At 29.9% G+C, this 19,403-nt stretch overlaps 4 protein-coding genes across 4 annotated transcripts; 3 read left to right on the forward strand and 1 right to left on the reverse strand.

Annotated features, from left to right (window-relative positions):
* Positions 1–210: 210 nt before the first annotated feature.
* On the forward strand, positions 211–5,260 carry LOC100572218 (tubulin alpha chain, testis-specific). Its single transcript, XM_003245782.4, has 4 exons — positions 211–518; positions 3,435–3,651; positions 3,738–4,039; positions 4,106–5,260. Exons 1-4 carry the CDS (start codon positions 516–518, stop codon positions 4,931–4,933), a joined length of 1,350 nt encoding a protein of 449 aa, XP_003245830.1. The 5' UTR covers positions 211–515; the 3' UTR covers positions 4,934–5,260.
* A 2,609-nt stretch (positions 5,261–7,869) lies between these two features.
* Positions 7,870–11,109, forward strand: LOC100167679 (5-methylcytosine rRNA methyltransferase NSUN4). The gene is made up of 9 exons (XM_003245781.2): positions 7,870–8,068; positions 8,162–8,341; positions 8,741–8,892; positions 8,961–9,283; positions 9,579–9,710; positions 9,822–9,976; positions 10,497–10,621; positions 10,689–10,826; positions 10,887–11,109. Exons 1-9 carry the CDS (start codon positions 7,976–7,978, stop codon positions 11,023–11,025), a joined length of 1,437 nt encoding a protein of 478 aa, XP_003245829.1. The 5' UTR covers positions 7,870–7,975; the 3' UTR covers positions 11,026–11,109.
* Positions 11,110–13,900: 2,791 nt separating this feature from the next.
* LOC100158764 (neuralized-like protein 2) lies at positions 13,901–15,658 on the forward strand. The gene is made up of 2 exons (XM_016805972.2): positions 13,901–15,068; positions 15,416–15,658. Exons 1-2 carry the CDS (start codon positions 14,507–14,509, stop codon positions 15,529–15,531), a joined length of 678 nt encoding a protein of 225 aa, XP_016661461.1. The 5' UTR covers positions 13,901–14,506; the 3' UTR covers positions 15,532–15,658.
* A 1,699-nt stretch (positions 15,659–17,357) lies between these two features.
* LOC100572043 lies at positions 17,358–18,959 on the reverse strand. The gene is made up of 2 exons (XM_003245780.4): positions 18,229–18,959; positions 17,358–18,170 (listed from the first exon to the last, which is right to left on the reverse strand). The coding sequence occupies exons 1-2, from the start codon at positions 18,434–18,436 to the stop codon at positions 17,887–17,889; spliced, it is 492 nt and encodes a 163-aa protein (XP_003245828.3). The 5' UTR covers positions 18,437–18,959; the 3' UTR covers positions 17,358–17,886.
* Positions 18,960–19,403: the final 444 nt, after the last annotated feature.

Genomic DNA, 19,403 nt, shown 5'->3' on the forward strand with positions numbered 1-19,403 from the left:
TATTATCATATATCGTCGTTTGTGGTCGGCTCATAGTGTATTGGCATCTGAAAGTCTGAACTCTGAATTGGCTATATTTGGTTCCGCGTACGGCATATTTACCTATTACGGCTATACAGGTTATTTTCGGGTCCAGCTGGACTGCCCCAAACGATAACTCCGGTCTCATTATATTATCATTATACTCCCATCGACATTTCGTGTTTCGCGCCTCGTGGCATACTGATTCGACTGGCATTCGTGCTTTCGTCTTTCGTATTCCGATTTCCGGTATTCAATAATCAGTAATACTGATTCAGTATGCACTACTCCGCACTAGTCACTAATACACTATTCGCAGATTGCAGTCGTCTGACCGTCAATCGTCACAGGACGTACTCTACTCCACTCCGTAGTGAGTACTAACAAGTCACATTCTCGCCTCGAACGTCCAACGAACATAATACTGTTTTATTGATATATAACAAAAAGACGAATTATATTATTTTGTAACGTCATCGCCGTTTATAGTAAACATGGTAAGATTTATTTATTTATTTTTTGTTAAACTATGAGACTGGCTTGTTGTTGATATATTTTTATTATTATATTATAATCGGAACGTGAATATTATGTTATTTCCATGCGGTTAATAATGAATAATAATCAATATACCTATTGGTTAGATTATATACCAAATAATTTTACTAGGTTCCTAATTTTGTAATCGATTATTAAATTATTTATATTCCGAGCTTTTTGCAAAGTATTTTTTAATGTTTGATAGAGATGAATATTTGATGTCGGATTTTGGGTTAACAGAATTGTTGTTATTTTATTTACTAAATATGTTAAAAATTAACTAAAATGTATTATAATATTTTCAATATATAACCAAAAACAATAATATTATACATATTATGGAGTATTTTTTTGGGTATGTACCTACATACTTTTTAAGAAAAACAATTTTATATTTGCCTGTTATGGTACTAATGTACTATGCTAGGTCTACATAATAAATTTAATAAAAGTATTGAATTTGATCTAATAAGTACATTATATATGATAAATACTATAATTGGACCTTCAAATAGCCTAAAAGTGGTGCATATAAACTAAACCTTAAACTTATCATAGACATCTACATTTGCATTTACATCACATATGTACGTCTCACGTCTATGATGGATGGATTGGTATATTAAACGTCTAATAGGTATACATTACACATTTACTGCGTGACACGTGGTTACAAAAAGATTACAATTTTTAATATTATTATAATTTGTACATTATAAATTATTATAGTACTTAATATTATTCAATTTGCATGATGAATGATGCACCCATAATTTCTTAGTATTTTGAAATCTTCTATAGCTAATTAATTTTTATGCATCTTTAATATTATTATATTAATGTTAAATCTTAATATGTATTATGTTAATTATGTTATTAATGTATTTAATTAAATACGAGTATCATGTGAATTGGGCGCTTCCAGTTTTCGAATATTAATAAATAATTACTTTTAATTCGTGAAAATCTTTATTTTCGTCTATAATATCTCGTTTATGGTATTTCCGATCATCATCGTGATCGTGTGCATGTTATCGGTTCACAGCTTTGATAAATAGCGCAATCAATAAAACTGCTAGTTATATAATATATAATCTTTTATAGTTTAGTAAACATATTGTTTAAATGTAAAATTATTATGATAGTTATTATATAAATTTTTAATTTTTAATTTTTAATTACGATGGTATATATATTGGGATTTGGTAAAACTATTGCAGGTATTTTAATATTCCAATACTAGTCTGGCAGGTATAAAGTGTTAATATATAATATTCTATACATAAAACAATCGCAGGATTTTTCACCGTCAACGCGTCATCTTCAGCATTCCGATTCGTGAGAAATTTACTGAGCACGTGACTATCATCCAGGCTGCTCGTCAAATAGTTTGAATTAGAAATAAAAGGATGTTTTTATCACCTATATCAAAACACGTACCGAATAATACAAAATCTGGGTTTACAGAAATTGTATAGAAATAACGACAGTTTTAGTCGTATTTGCGGGAACTAGTTTTTTTACCATTACTTACACAAAATCTATGACGGTATGAACTATTTGAAAACCGTTATTCCACGAGAAGCTAATAAATACAAAATACTTTGGAAGAATACCTACCTATATAGTTATAATAATAATTAATAATAAAATATTTTTTTCGAACTAATTTTGATATAAGTATAGGTAGGTAATTTTATAACAATTGTTATGACATGAATTATGATAATGACTAATGCATAATTAATAATTATGTGTATGTACTATGTAGGTATACCTAATAAGTAATAAATAATATTTTTTCTAAATTATTTTTTTTCTCCAACTTTCCGTTCATTTGGATAGGTGTTTCCGGACTTTTTTAGTTTTTTACTGTTAACCTTTAAATACGCACTGCCTCTGCCCTTAATCACTAAAATTGCATGAATTCCAGTTACCTGCATATTATTATTATTTTGTACTCTTATACAGTTATACATAAGAATATATTAATATCTATGTAAAATAGTAAAATACAAAATAATTATAATATTAAATAATATGCTTATCTACATGACTGATATTTAAATTATTATGTATGAATTATATTATAATATGCAGTATAGGTATGCGGTATGCCCATGAATCATGAAAAATAACATTGTATGATGGCAACGAACTGATTACTTTCAGACCTTATGCAGTTCATTGTATCCAGTTCGCCTCGTAATGCATTTTGGATATATATTTATCATGACAACCAACGAAAAGCGGTGAACTAGATACAGCTTTGTATGATAGTCGGCGGGTTAAGGGATATGTGTATCATAAAGTTGCATCATACCATGTTTTTTTTTTCATCTTTTATTTAGTGATTTAATTGTTCATAATAGGCCACAATGATCTGAAATGTGGTGGAAGATTTTAAACTTTACAATTCTGACATCTCAAGTTTTATTTTTATTTAAGTGCTGTGATATAATAGTCTTTATATTATATTATGAAAATATTAAAATTATATATATGTCTATAATATATTGTCTATTTAGTATTTTAGAATACAAATCTGTAAAAACAAAACTAATAATTGATTGTTGAATTTTAAAACTGCACTACCTATAAAAATTAGTACTTAGCTGTCATAGCTATAAAAAAAATATTACCTTTGTGGCTCTAAAAACCTAGGGTCAAACCAGTCACTGTGTTAAGTTTTTTCTATACATAAATATTTTAAATGTGTTAAAGTAAGATATTAAAACCAACCAATCTACTCCCTCTCCCTTAAAATTCAAAACAATATTAGTATTAAATAAGTGAATTTTGTTTAGATTTAGATTTTTTTAGTAATAATTCATCAATTAAAATGATAAATTAAACAAATATTTTGATTTTAGCGTGAGTGTATCTCTGTGCACGTTGGTCAAGCAGGAGTTCAAATTGGTAATGCTTGCTGGGAGCTGTATTGCTTAGAACATGGAATCCAACCTGATGGTCAAATGCCATCCGATAAAGCCAATGGCGATGACAGTTTCAATACTTTTTTTAGTGAAACTGGTTATGGTAAACATGTTCCAAGAGCTGTGTTTGTTGACTTGGAACCCACTGTTGTTGGTAATATATATTATATTATTATATAATAATTTAACATATAATTTTAAATATTTGATTTTAATCTAAATCACTATTATTATTTGTAGACGAAGTACGCACGGGCACATACAAACAACTTTTTCATCCTGAACAATTAATAACGGGCAAAGAAGATGCAGCTAACAATTATGCTCGTGGCCATTATACTATTGGCAAGGAAATTGTTGATGTTGTACTGGATCGTATTCGAAAACTTGCCGATCAATGTACTGGTCTCCAAGGATTTCTAATATTTCATTCATTTGGTGGAGGGACTGGTTCTGGTTTTGCATCGTTACTCATGGAACGTTTAAGTGTTGATTACGGCAAAAAAAGTAAACTTGAATTTGCCATTTATCCTGCGCCACAAGTGAGTATTTTAGATATAATCATGCACATTCATTATTTTTATTAACTTACAAAACTTGTATTATAGGTGTCCACAGCAGTGGTTGAACCATACAATTCTATTTTAACTACCCATACGACTCTTGAACATTCTGATTGTGCTTTTATGGTGGATAATGAAGCAATATATGATATTTGTCGCCGGAATTTGGATATTGAACGTCCTTCTTACACTAATTTGAACCGTCTCATAGGACAGATAGTGTCATCTATCACAGCTTCATTACGATTCGATGGAGCTTTGAATGTTGACTTGACTGAATTCCAAACAAACTTGGTGCCATATCCAAGAATACATTTCCCTTTAGTTACATATGCACCAGTAATATCAGCTGAGAAAGCTTATCATGAACAATTATCTGTTGGTGAAATCACTAATGCTTGTTTTGAACCTGCGAATCAGATGGTTAAGTGTGATCCTCGACATGGTAAATACATGGCATGTTGTATGCTGTATAGAGGTGATGTTGTGCCGAAAGACGTAAATGCTGCAATTGCTGCGATAAAAACTAAACGTTCAATACAGTTTGTAGACTGGTGTCCGACTGGATTTAAAGTAGGCATCAATTATCAACCGCCAACAGTAGTACCAGGAGGCGATTTAGCGAAAGTACAGCGGGCTGTTTGTATGTTGTCCAATACTACGGCTATTGCTGAAGCATGGGCTCGTTTGGATCATAAGTTCGACTTGATGTATGCTAAAAGAGCTTTTGTTCATTGGTATGTTGGTGAAGGCATGGAAGAAGGAGAATTTTCTGAAGCCAGAGAAGATTTAGCAGCTTTAGAAAAAGATTATGAAGAAGTGGGTTTGGATTCAGTTGAAGGACAATTTGATGAAGGTGTTGAAGATTTTTAATTAAAAAAAAAAAAAACTTACTGTATTACTTGTGAATAATAACCTTGTATTAACAATTATTACTTAACAAAGAATATGAGAACTAAATTCTATTAAGTAATAATTGTCAATACAAATAAATGTAATAAAATTATTTGGAAAAACGAGCTATACAAATATTTAAATAATTAATTAATTATTTTATTTTTTTATTAGTCATAAAATATATTTTAAAAATCATTATTTTGATAGGTACAATTTTTATTTAGATTGTTTTTAACCTTGTATAATAATTAAAAAATAAATACCAATATAACTTATTAATATTACATTTATTATATATGTTCACCTCATTGAGTATTGTTTATATTTTTGCTACAGGTTAATTACTTTAACCATTAGGTAGACTACCTGGCAACATCTGCAGTTAAATTATTTTATAGTAGTAATTTATTGACTATTTGTATGTTAACTATAAAATATCTAAGTTTTCAGTAAAAATTTCAATAACTGTTTAGAAAAATTCAAAAAATGAAACCAAATAAACTGACAAGAGTACTATTATCACACATACCGATAATATACAATAAATTCATCTATGCTTGACAGAAACATTGTTTTAAATTTTCAATCCTTAATAAAAAAAATTGAGCATAACTTCAACTATGGAAACAAAAAAGTTTGAAAATATTCGTGATTTTGATGATTTTTTACAATATTAAACTTTAAACACTAAGGTATAATAAGCTGCTTCTACTTTAAAATCTAAGTTACATAAATTTCGTTTTTAAATCTATTTTTAAACGCTCATAAAGTTATAGAAAATCAATTTAAATTTTCTGTAGATAGATTTTATCAAATGTAGATATGTGGAATCTTGTCTTAAATTTTCAAATCTGATATAAAAATAAAAATGTTTATGAGTTTTAAAGTTTTAACATTTGAAACAGTCAATTTTTTAATTTTAGCGTTTGGTCCTAAACCTAATTTCAACCATATTATGTCGTATTCTAGAAATTTTACTCTAATTTTCTGCAGGTGATTTGAGGGGATTATTATTACATCTTTCTGCATGATTGATACTATTGATTCTCTTAGCGAACGGAGTTGCGATAATCCAAGATGTAAATAATTATAAACAATATATTAATTTAACACTGCAGTAATGTACCTACTTTGCCTATACTATACGCCGGGCAACACTTCATGTTTTCTGTTTGCATGAAGTATATTTAATTTGAAAACAATTTATTATTTAAATTTTATATACACCTAATTTTAATCAGTATTTATAACGATTTTTAGCGTTGTCTAAAGTTTATACCATAGTTAAATACGTATTAAATGTTTTACAATCATATAGGTATTTTATTATATTTTTGATTATAATATAATAATAAACTTCAGTAGGTATAAATTTGTTGTTAGTTGTTAGTAATATGAGATCAATCTACTGCTATTAATCGAGGCACAACCAGGCCTTCCGCCTGGTGATCGTATACTGTGTACGTGTTGTATGTAAGCACTTGTTATAAATAAATCATTGTTATATACTGTGGTTGTTTATATATTGCATCATTTCCATCTTAGAACTTAGAAGTCATACATTACGTGGTGAATCGTAGTTGGCATGTTAATATAAATAATATTTACCTTTACCATATTATGGTTGGTAATCATCGGGAATCATAGAAAATATCGTCTATGATCAATATAAGTAACTATCCCGATGTTGGTGTTAAATATGAACTAATAAAACAGAATATCCTGTGCTAATAATATTATCCAGGGTGGATTGATACATACCGTATGTCAGCAAAAACGGTGTACACCAATACACCATAACTCAGTTACCTACATTACTCAGTAGTCTGTACCCTTTACATATTTTAGAACTCTGCGCGAGATTGGTGATCCAAATATTGAAATATCCAATAGTATATATTCAAAAATATGTAAAATATGTACTGAGCAATATGGGTTATTTAATTACACAGTGTACTCTGTTTTCGCCGACACATGGTTTATATATATATATTAGATGATCCCGCGGACTATTTCAGTCTTCTTGTATTTATATACTTATCATTTATCAGTACAAAAATATTGATAAAAATTATCGTTCATTCGTTCGGTTATTTGGAGCACATACCTATAAGCTAATGGACAGCGCTTCCCACACCGTCCTGCAATTATACATGAGTAGCTAATACGAATATTTAATCCAGATGACATAACGAAGAGAGAAAACATAATATAATATCAGCTTATGAGACTATAAGAGAGAGAAAACATGTTTTGGCACACTATAACGGCCCTAAACCTATCTTTTCTCTCTGAACAATCCCTTCTGGTGATTTTTCTCTCTATGCGCTGTCCATTAGTTTATAGGTCTATCGTCTATGATTTGGAGTAGAGTTGATAATGTTGAGTAAACTCTACTCCACGATTTAAGATATTAGTACCTATATGAAATATTTTTAATCGTGCTCTACTCTAACTAATCATATTTGAACGTATCCCTATTACCCCTGTGGACTGTGGTACTCATTGAACTATATGTATTATGTCTATATAATAATATATATAAGGTTATTACATATATAGTTCAATGGTGGTACTATCACAGAATTATTCTGTGGTACCTTAGATAATTAGATCATGAAAAATTAAAAAGATAAATCTTAATTTGTCATGCCTTAGATCATATTATGCATAGAACCTTTATCATGATCCAAGTGTGGTATCTATCTTAGTTCATTGTACGGCTATACTGCTATAGATAGTATGGTTGCCCATCTACCCGTGATTCGATATTTCTATAGATTTCTAAAGAGTTTTACAGAATTGTATAGACTTTTATATAAGTTTATGCACGATTCCCATAATTTAATTCCCTACTATCTTTGTTCTATGGTGATAAATTAATATAATTATTGATAAATGATAGTACTATCACTAAAAGGATAAAATGTATTTAGTTTTTATTTGAATAACGTTTTATTAAATTTTGTATTCAACATTATAATATATTATAGGTACTGTAATATATATATTTTTAAAATGTTCCGAACAAATACTGCTGCTCTTATATCGCATTCGTTATGCCATAAACATGTGCAAATAGTTCATGTGAGGACAAAAAAAACACATTGGGTTAGTATTGTACAATAACTAAATAGTAATATTATTAAAGAATACTATTTATTTTTGTTAGAATTTGTATATATTATATTATCTGTATTTCAGTCTTCAATCAAGAAGAAAATTCATCCAAAAGATAAGGCTTTAGAACACTTTGATGATTTTTACGGTTCAGTTTACGGGAGAAGATGGAGATCAATACGATTGGCGCTATTGTCACCGCACAAATATATAGCTGTAGTTAATAATTTTGGTGATTCCGAAAAAGTTTCTCAACAGTTGGAGGTATTATTCTATTTGGAATAACTGTATTCAATCAAAAGTGATAAAGTATTCTAATATTTTGAATTTAACAATAAATTTAAATATATAATTAGTTACTATGCTATTATTATATTTGTAACATGTTTAGGGCCTTTCTTAGGGCCAGTTGCACTGTCTCTGATTAAAGTTAACCGGAGTTTAATCGGCCGAATCTGCCCGGTTAAATATCTGTTATCAGCTGATTTAGCTTAATCGAAGTTTAACCGTAGACGGTGCAACTGGCCCTAACAATGTCTGGTTAAAGTTAACTGACACTTAACTGGCAGAATTCTGCTAGTAATAAAATCTGTTATCAGTTTGTTAGCGTTAACCGACACTTTACCGGACATTGTAAGAACAGCCTTTAATGTATATTTTCAGTGGTTGGGAGCGATGAATGTAAGAACAGTAGTTGAAGCACATATGCTAAAAGCCAAAGAGTCGACAAATGAAAAAAATATTCAAGAATTAGATAAAAAATTAAAAAAACTTTTATTAACCGATGACAATAAAAGTGATACCAAAAAAGAAAAGTAAATATTTAAAAATTTTATTGATGTTAGGTAAAAGTTTTTTTTTTATACATTTTAAATTTTTAAAGTGTAGAATATGTGGAAAAAGCATCACTTCACGAAAGCTTATTAGAAGCAGAACATGACGAAAGTAGACTTATTGACCCTGAAGCAAATTCTAATATTGGAGGATTATATCAATTTATACCAGCTACTGAGCTTCATGGCAAAAGTGACTGGATTCCAGAATCCCAACATTACCAATACTATGAAGAAAATTCAGATTTCCCAATTAATATATTAAACGAAGAAAGTCTTCTTAACATTCCACCTCATTTACAAATATTTACATTTGATAGAGGTGATTTTACTCCATTTCCACATCCTAAAACTGGAGCTACTAAAGTCAGTGGTAAGATATATACAAAATTATGTATTTAACAGGCTATACCAATTTTTTTTAGCTAATTTTTGTGATAAATATACTTGTTTTTTTTCAAATGTGATTTTACCTATGTACTTCAATTTTTATAAACAATATATTTATTCATATCGCAAAAAATTAACTTAGAAAATTAGTGTAATCTAAATATCTAATATCCTGGATCACATTGTATATTATTAAATAATCTAATGTGCATCGTAGGAAAGAAATAATTAATCATGATATATGAATATTGTATGAAATGTATTTGATTTAACACTAGGTTATTATTTAATGGATGGAGGTTCAATTTTACCTGTATTAGCACTAGATTTACAACTTGGTGACAGAGTATTAGATATGTGTTCAGCTCCAGGTGGTAAAGCATTAGCAACACTACAAACATTATTACCTGGTTAGTTTTCATTTACTTTTATTAGTAAGGTATACAACATAATAATTTATGTTCAATTAGTCATTAAAAAATAATCGTTATGAGTATTTAATATAATTTGCTATGTTCTAGAATCATTGGTATGTAATGATATTCAAGAATCCAGAATTAAAAAAATACATAATGTTATGTCTGAATATATTTCTGATTATCAAAGTTGGGGCTCACGTCTAATGTTCACACAAATGAATGCGAGATCCCTTAATGAACCAGATGTATACAATAAAGTAATTATTTAACTTGTACATTTAGTTATTGTTAAGAAAAAATATTGATTATAATCTTAAGTCAAGTATTTTAGATTCTGAGCAAGGCGAAGGAGATATTGATTTTACAATGCTATGGTTTAATTTTTTTTTTAATACTTTGTAGAATAAATAATCAAGCATAATATGTTTTTAGACAAATCATTATTACTTCTAGGTAATTCAAAATCTGCTGAGAATATTTTAAGTTTCTTCCAATTATTCGATTATTTTCTAGATATTATAAATTGTAATTTATCACAAATAATTGAATAAAACATAAAATTAATATCAAATAAAAATACATTAATTAAACAGTCCTACGTTTAAGTATTATTTACTTATCCTTACTTTTAAGTTAAATCATGCTCTCCTTAGAGGTTAGTACACTCAACTTCTATATTACATTTTTTTGTTTTGTATATAATTAGATCGGAATTTGAATGTAGTAATTATTTACATGAAGAAAATACACAAATATTATATCTATTTATTATTGCAGATATTGGTAGATGTTCCATGCACAAACGACCGTCATAGTTTGGAAAATAATGAAAATAATATGTTCAAACCAACTCGTGCTAAAGAACGTTTACAATTGCCTGAAATACAAGCTGATATCTTAAAGTAATAAATATCTATATTTATGTTAAAATGTATTGATATTTTATTTGATAGTACATTTTTTTTTTAGATCTGCTTTAATGAACATTGCTGTGGGTGGTACAGTAGTTTATTCAACTTGTTCTTTATCACCCATACAAAATGATGGTGTAGTCAAAATGGCTTTAAAGAAAATATGGGAAGAAACAAACCATCAAATTATTGTCAAGTATGTTTTTACAATCAAAAATAATAAAAGTTAATTGTTAATATTTGTTTTATTGTTTAGGGACTTGACAAAGCAATTTCGACCTCTGAAGTCTTTATACTCATTCAGCAAAGGGTTGAAATTCGGTCAAATGGTCATGCCGTTTTTACCACTCAACTATGGGCCATTATATTTATGTAAATTAGTTAGAGTAAAATAGTAGTTGATAAATTTAATGTTTTGATTTATTAAAAAAATGTTTTGATTTTATAAAAAAATATAGTACACTTTAATACTAAAATAATGCTCAATTATTATTATTATTCCTTCAGTGAATTAGAATAAAAGAATTGGATGTTGGAATTGCTAGACGCCCAGATCTAGATATATTTATTCGTTAATTCATAATTTGTAATTTTATAGGCTAAGCAGAAATACATATAATATCTTATAGGCTATAAGTATTTTTGGGATTTTTAACACTATGGATCACAATGCATAGTAAACATAAGTATAATATTTTATAGTCCTGTTGGTAATTTATTTTTGACTTCACTTCTTTCGTCTTTGGCAGTTCGGCATAGTCCACAATGAATAATGTATATACTATGCACTGGCATGTAAGTGGTGGCGTTTTCAGGAATTTTCGATGTGGGGGTGGTTAGTTGTAGATAATTTCTAGAAACATAGGGAGGTGGGTTATCGGATCACCAAAAAATGGGTGCGTAAAAATATTGTCAATATGCGTGGGGGTTAAACCAGTGGTGCAAATAGGGGGGACTAGCCCTCCCCCCCAAAAAAATCACTCAAAGCCCGCTCAAAAAATAATAGTATACCATTCTTAAAAGTATGTACTTTCCTATAAATTATAATTTAAAAAAAAATTTATTGGGGCTTTAGCCCCCCAAACATTTTTTCTATTTGCGCCACTGGGTTAAACCCCACGAACTCCCCCGTGGCACCCCCGTGGCACGCTCATGCATGAAAGGAATCTAAGCTATAAGCAATGCTTACTGCTTGCCAATGATTTCGTTAAATTTTCAGGAACCTAACGAAAATAATGTTCCTTTTTTGTGAGAAGGAACATATTGAAATTTCGTTAATTTTTTAGTGAAACATGACAGTGGCGCGACGAACTTCATTAACTTTTGAGGCACAATAATTTATATTAGTAATTATAAATACTTATATATAAATAATTACGTATATGGTAATTGAGAATGATTAGCTTAGTCTTAGTGTGTACTTAATAAATTATTTACTACATGTCTAAAATATGTGAAATTCCCCTAGTCTCCAAGACACCCACCACCTTTTAAGCTGTGGCACGTGCTTCAAATAAAGTCCTTTTCACGCCACTGGAACATGAACAATTTTATTTATAATTGTTCCTTTTTTTGTTTATTTATTCTTAAATATAGGTAATTTAAAAAAAAATTGATGGCACATGTTTTTAAACTTATTTTTAGAAATTTAGTTAATCTATATTAAACAATAATATTGACAATGTTTACAAAATTTGGAGTTAGTAATGGCGGTCTTATCGGTCTTAATTTGTATGAAGTAAATACATTTTAACATTATAAAAACAAAACAACTAGGTAGGTACCTTATTAAACAATTTGTTACTACAAATTATATTTATTTTTTTTTTTTTATTTTTAGAAGAAAATATACAATCTATATCGTAGACATAATAAGTATATGTGCGATAGGGAGAGAAACAAATAGGGTGATACTTAAGTTTGAGGAAAGAAGCCACCCATTAATGACACTTTCGTCTTGGTTTAATTAAATGCGAGTTTAGTTATATGTTAGTATTTATATTATATATATAGTTATAACTTATATGTAATTATTTAAAGTAATAAATCTCTGCACCATTTACGTTTAAGTCGCCTTGGAGGGCTACCTGGGATTGTGAGGGATGATAAGTTTTTAATGAGTGGATTTGAATGAGAGGATAGACAGTTATGAAATTTTTTATAAAAACGTTTAGCTTCGTCATTAATAGTATTTAAGTTACAATCTAAATGTAGGGTATGGTTTGATATGTATGGAGGTGCGTTAAATAATTTTCTTAAGGTCATATTTTGAAAAGCTTGAATCTAACCTAACCTAACCAACTACTCAAAAAAGTAAAAATAAAAAAAAAATTTTCATTTCGAGAAACCGTTATGAAGTTCTCTCAAGACGAAAATCAAGCTGAAAATTCCTCCACTCTCCTTGCAGAGCAAATTGAGCAAATTGACATTGATACTAATGTCAAACTAATGTCCAAAACAAACCACCTCCTCCAATTTTCGTAAAAGGAGTTGGTGATTTCCCTGAGCTGTGCACTAGATTAACCGAATTAATTGGTGTTGACAACTTTTTTTGTAAATCGTCTGCTGACAAATTAAAAATACAAACTTCAAACCCGGATTCATACAGAGCTCTAATTCATTTTCTTAAAGACGAGAATGCGGAATACCACACTTATCAACTCAGAGAGGATAAACCTTTAAGAATAGTTATACGTAACTTACACTCTTCCACGCCAATTAAACAAATTATATTAATAAATATTTTTAAATTATTGAGGAACGAAGAAAGGAACTAGTTCCTTTCCTTAAACCAGGAACGAGAAACGATTTATTTACTTTTTAACAAGATGAACGTGAACGTGAATTAATTCCTTTTTTGAAGAAGCTTTCCAAGCACTGGTTATAAAGAATAGCTTATTCCTAACACAAAAGTCTATGAGTATTGCTATTTGCTACACGCCTACATGGTGACGACTGACGAATCGTAAATGACGATGATCGTTCAGAAATCAAATACCGGCGACCACTTTATTCATTCAATGCCATTGGGCGTCGACTGACCATGACTGACGATTGAGTCTATTCACTATTGACCATGATTGATTTAAATCATGCTTTCATATTTTATGCTATTGAGTATATTTGACTAATTGACGAGAGACGAATAGAGTAATTTATAGACCATAGACGACTTGATGATTTTAAGACCGTGGGCGGGATCTTTGGTTATTGATAACTGATAAGACAATTGATTAGATAACGAAGGGTTAAACTTTTAAAGATATGTCAGATTAATCATGATCATCATATTATAATACACGGCTATTTATTGTTGTTGTTATTTGTTGCTGTTGTTGATATCTGCTGGCTGCTGCTTGCCGCTTTGAGATTACGGTTTCGCGGTAGGGTACGCACGCGTTACGCTGAAGTGTAATACTGTAGTTACTTAACTACTAACTATAATAATATAGTAACATCGTATATCGCCGTTACTATTATTGTTATTCGTCGTCATCGTCGTGATTTCATAGCACGAATTGAGATATAATTAAGATATTAAGGTATATCTTAATTCGTGTTTCAGAGTGTATCATAAATCGAGTGCCGGGTAAAATGACTCGAAGTTAGCGTGCCGACCACGGCCGCCGCCGCCAATGGTCGTCGTCTTTGACGGGGGTGTGGTACTGGTGGTGCGGCAGCCGCAGTCGGATTCCGCTCGAAGGAGGAACGCCGTCGCCGTCGCGTGCGATCGGCGCGCGTATTGATATTGTCCCCGAGCGGCCGAAGTCGCCATGTCCGAGAAGCAGCCGTGCACTTACCGGCAAACGCGGTTTCACCGGGTTCCACGGTTACAACCTGAGCCTTCACGAACAGGACACTGTGGCCCACCGGGAGATGAGCTTCGCCAACGCCATAGTGTTCAGCGAACAATCGCTGTCGCCGGGCGAGGTGTTCCTCATCGAGATCGAGAGCAGCGAGAATGGCTGGTCCGGACACATACGACTGGGCCTGACACAGCTCGACCCAGACGCGCTGCAGCGCAGCGGTCATCTGTTACCACAGTGCGCTATACCGGACATGGTATCCAACAAGACGATGGGTGAATCGTGGGTATGCGCCCTAACCAAACACCAGGCTTGGTACGAGGCCAATTATCTGACCAACTACTTCCGGCTGGACGGTAATCACGTATTCACATCCCGGGGTACATTTCCAACCAGCATTCTGAAGTCGTCAGGCCACGAAAAAATGGACATCTTGCCGACGGACGTGGGCAGTCGGGTCGGCGTGTTGTATTTGCCCTGTGGCCAGAACATGGCTGTTATGCATTTCATTATCAACGGTGAGTTTGTTGTTCCACTTTCGAGAACCATACCGTATAACGATGGTCCTATCAGAGCAGTCATTGATGTATACGGTGCCACTAAACGAGTCCGTGTAATACAAGTATACAATGGTAAGATGTCTGTTAATAATAAATATGTACTCCCCGCATCATGTCGACCGATGTGTGTAGATAATTTAGTGACCGACTGCAAATTTCATCAAATGCATGTTAATACCACAGTATTGTAAATTTGTAAATGTTGAATTTCGAGGGTTGCGTGTTTAGACCCCTTAGTCCTTAGTTGTTTTTTGGCTTGTATTTAATTTGGTTCAGACAAATATTTAACATTTGTTGTACACTGCATAGCTCTATCAGATTTATAGTTTTTCTAATGACTGTCAGATAAATGTTAGTAAACCGTATAATAACTTTTGATTTTTGTCTATGTAATTATGAAACTATTGTTGTGTTTTTAGTTAATTCGTTGCAGAGTGCGTGCAGGGAAACTATTCTGAAGAATATCAAAGCAGCATCCGTATCAAAATTACCATTACCCAATGCTCTTAAAGAGTATCTCCTATATAAGACTTAATCTGGTGATTACTATTCTAAGTTTTTAACCCTAATTTTAGTTTTCAAGCTGTAATTGTATTTTTCTTTTACCATCACTGTACATTTTATAATTTATTTTATTGTTTATATTTTGTGCAATACCTATATGATGTTTAATATATATTTTTTTTGTTTTGTTCGTCAAAAGTGTTGTTTATTATTTGATAAAATAAAAACTGTGTATAAAGTATATTTACTTATAGCATAAAATGATAATCTATGATTACCGGAGTAATATAGTGTTATAAAAAAAATAAAAATACATAATATAGAATTTATACTAAATTTAAAAAATGGAATGATTTGACTATAGCTTATATTTTTTAAACTGGTATTTATTGGATTCAGAGATGTTATTCAGATGATTTTAAATAAATGAAATAGCTTCAAATTCAGTGGTGGATCTAGGATTTTTTTATGTTAGGTGCTAGTTTGTTAATAATGGTCCTAAGGTACTTATTAGTTATTGATTATTAGGGGAAAAAAAATTTATAATTTAAAGTTTAAACGGCTAGGAAAATCAGTCTTGCAATGTGCATGTAGATTGATGTATTACATAAACAATTAACACAATATAATACAATTATAAAACGACATACATGATTGATAATTGTATCTAAAGATTAAATAAACATTTTGTTATATTTTAATTTTTAATAACTATCCCTATAAGAATACTATGTATTGATATTTGAATAGTTTGCAGTTAAATTTATTAGTCCTCTAATAATTGCATTCTTCTTTTCTAGTTTTAAGTACACTTATTTATAACTAAGTCAATATCTAAAATCTAAATGAACATTTAATAGACCTAACTGATAAGCTGTCCAGTTTAGACTCAGTCATTTTAGAACACATGTATTCTTTTGATTTCCTAAAGGTAGAAAATAACCTGTTTCAGTGGTTGCTGGATACTGGAAGCATAGCAAATAATAATTTTATTGTAGGATTTTAACAACTTTGTACCTAAAAATTGCTACACTACTGCCACGATACCTGCAGTGCCGCAATTAGGATTCTTGGGGCCCCGGACAAAGTATATAATTTTTTCTTATAGGTTACCTATACAAAAATAAATAATGATGGTAATTTTTTTTTAAAAAGCTTAAAAATATAATGTGAAGTCTCAATACCCAGTGACAAGTGACCATTTATAGATATAAATATAGATATTATTATGGGGCCCATTTTCTTCGACAGAAAATTAAAAAGCATAGTAAATTATTAAAATAAATATTTTTAATTTGATTTAAATGCAATTATTTAAAAATTTAAAATAGATGCGGGGCCTCCTGAGCCAACTATTAGCGGCTCTTTACAGGGGCATTACCCCGGATGCCCCTGCGGTTGTTGCGGCACTGGAAACCTGTGTTATTTAATTTGTCATGCAATATCCAATGTTTTTTTTAGTGTTAAATTATTATTTCATTAATTTAGTTAAGAATTAAGCATTAAGATTTAAGATACTATGAAATAAATAGTTTATTATTAATTATACAAAATAAAATACACTAACAAATAATTTGTTACACATTTGGAATACTTGAACAAATCCCACATGTTCATAGGTGTAGATATGTAGTGTGATGAATTTGTTTGGCTATAGCCTAATTTTTTGTGGTATGTTGGAACTTCTTACGAATTACTTCGCAAAAGGGCTATAATGATTTGGATACAGCTTATCCACCTTTTTTAAAATTTATTTTAGTTTTTTTCAATATACAGTAAATTTGTTGTAAATTAATATTATTATGGAATAGTGATTTACAACATAATTTAAGGTAAAATAAATTAACATATATTATAGTCATAAATTACATTTAATTAACCAGACATTTAACTAAATATCTAAACAATGATGTAAAAATATTTTTAAATGATAATAATTAATAATACTAAAACATAACATACATTTTAATACATAAAACGACAATTGTAAAAATTGTGGAACAAAAACTAAAAACCAGTTTAAAATTGAATAATACATACAACTAATAATTTTGTTTTCAAGAGTGGTACATATTATATGCTCTTAAAACTATTCAATAACACATAATAATATCTAGACCGAACAAAAACATTTGGCATGTATAACATTTTAACCAAATAATATTGTATGTTCAATTGTAGGTTAATATTAAAATGATTACATTTTTATAAATAGGAAGTTTGAACGAAGGATTCGAACTGCTACACATTAAAATTGTATTATATGATAATTATACATAAACGAATACCAATAATTGTTACGAAAGTACAGTCTTAAAAAAAAAAAAATTATTAAATAAAAGTAAAAATATTTGGAATGTTTCAATTTTAAAATGTACACTTGATTTTAAGAATCATTTGTATTACTACTTTGCGACAATTGTGCAGTATTGATTTTAATTTCAGGAGTCATCAAATCTTTTTTGACCTGTATACGTTGTTTGAATCCTGCATAAACTCTTCGTTGCTGTATTGGAGACTGTCCATTGTGTGTTATGTTACTTCGAATTTCCATAGACTTTTGTGGTGGTATTTTTACCATTTTCTTGGAGGTTTGTAGAATACTATAAGGGCGGTACCGTACATTCAAAGATTGATTTTTTGGAGATTTATTTTGAATTAAACCTAAACCTAATTAATAAATAAAATTAATTTTAGTTTTTAATAAAATATATTTATTGTACAATACTTGAGTGAATATTTGACAGAAATTGTGGTTTCCGAACATTTTGCGTCAATTGTGGTTTAGTAGCTTCAGGACTTTTAGAGCTTTTCACTTCCTCAGGAATTTTGATATTATCTTCGATTAATTCTACATCAACGTCATCATCATTTTTTTCTTCTTTAATTTCAGTAACAGCTAAAAGTGTAATCATTATAAAGTTAAAAGGCCACATAACACAGAATATTTTGTATTTAAATTATTTGTTTTTATATTATAAGAAATATGGTACTGGTCCAATTTTTCAAAGGGTTATGAGGAGTTGAAGATGAATGATACTGAGATATCTTTAGACTGGACACCATACAGATTCAGATTGTGCATACTTTATATAATATGTCATCCTCAGCACAAAAATCAAAAATATAATTTTATAACTAGTTTATACAATATTGTTCAAAAATTGGATGTTTCATGGTAATTTGTTTCCTTGAAGTGTCTAACAATGGAATAGTTTGGAAAAACTGTGCAGCCTCAGAATGATAGGACCTCTGTGATTCGCTGCAGAAATTGGCAGCCAACGAGACTGTAGATGCATTTCCGTTGAGATTTTTACCAAACTTATTTGGAATAAAATATAGTAGTTATGCTAGGTACTAGGTAGGTCTACAGGATAATCATACTTAACACTTAATATGTTGATCTATACATCTATGTCTATTGTCAATTTAATCATGTGTTGTGGATTTATAAATTCAATAAGCTTCTATATAAGCATAATACTGTATGACATGTGAGTACTTGTAAGCAGTAAATAAATCTAATTACAATAAAAATTCTCTACATATAACAATAAAAATATATGTATTTTTTTCTTCAAAAAATGATTATAACACGTTTGAATATACTATTTCCTGTGTTGAAAAAATTAGGTATTAAAAAAAAAATTCCTAAAAATTTAAATTTATACTTGTAGGAGACGCTGACAAATATCTAATAGTTTAATCGTTACACTGATCAAGTTATAGTGCATTGAATAACAGGGTGTCTACATTCCTATTGGCATCATTCAACATACTATGTGAACAAATGTTAAATTACACCAATTAGCGTTGTACAAAGTAAAGTGTGTTGAAAAACAAAAAAAATTTTAAATACAATTTATATTATGTTCAAAATCTATGAAGCATGAAAAAAGTTTA

Source organism: Acyrthosiphon pisum, chromosome A1 (genome assembly GCF_005508785.2).
Source record: "Acyrthosiphon pisum isolate AL4f chromosome A1, pea_aphid_22Mar2018_4r6ur, whole genome shotgun sequence".
Lineage (NCBI taxonomy): Eukaryota > Metazoa > Arthropoda > Insecta > Hemiptera > Aphididae > Acyrthosiphon > Acyrthosiphon pisum.

Excerpts from the sequence above, each read along its gene's own strand:
- LOC100158764 (XM_016805972.2), top strand. The coding sequence starts at position 14,507 with ATGAGCTTCGCCAACGCCATAGTGTTCAGCGAACAATCGCTGTCGCCG. Across the intron at positions 15,069-15,415 it reads TGTAATACAAGTATACAATG|TTAATTCGTTGCAGAGTGCG; the intron begins GTAAGATGTCTG and ends TTGTGTTTTTAG.
- LOC100167679 (XM_003245781.2), top strand. The coding sequence starts at position 7,976 with ATGTTCCGAACAAATACTGCTGCTCTTATATCGCATTCGTTATGCCAT. Across the intron at positions 8,069-8,161 it reads GGACAAAAAAAACACATTGG|TCTTCAATCAAGAAGAAAAT; the intron begins GTTAGTATTGTA and ends TCTGTATTTCAG. Across the intron at positions 10,827-10,886 it reads AACCATCAAATTATTGTCAA|GGACTTGACAAAGCAATTTC; the intron begins GTATGTTTTTAC and ends TTTATTGTTTAG.
- LOC100572218 (XM_003245782.4), top strand. Across the intron at positions 3,652-3,737 it reads CTTGGAACCCACTGTTGTTG|ACGAAGTACGCACGGGCACA; the intron begins GTAATATATATT and ends TATTATTTGTAG. Across the intron at positions 4,040-4,105 it reads CCATTTATCCTGCGCCACAA|GTGTCCACAGCAGTGGTTGA; the intron begins GTGAGTATTTTA and ends CTTGTATTATAG.
- LOC100572043 (XM_003245780.4), bottom strand. The coding sequence starts at position 18,436 with ATGTGGCCTTTTAACTTTATAATGATTACACTTTTAGCTGTTACTGAA. Across the intron at positions 18,171-18,228 it reads TCTGTCAAATATTCACTCAA|GTTTAGGTTTAATTCAAAAT; the intron begins GTATTGTACAAT and ends TTTATTAATTAG.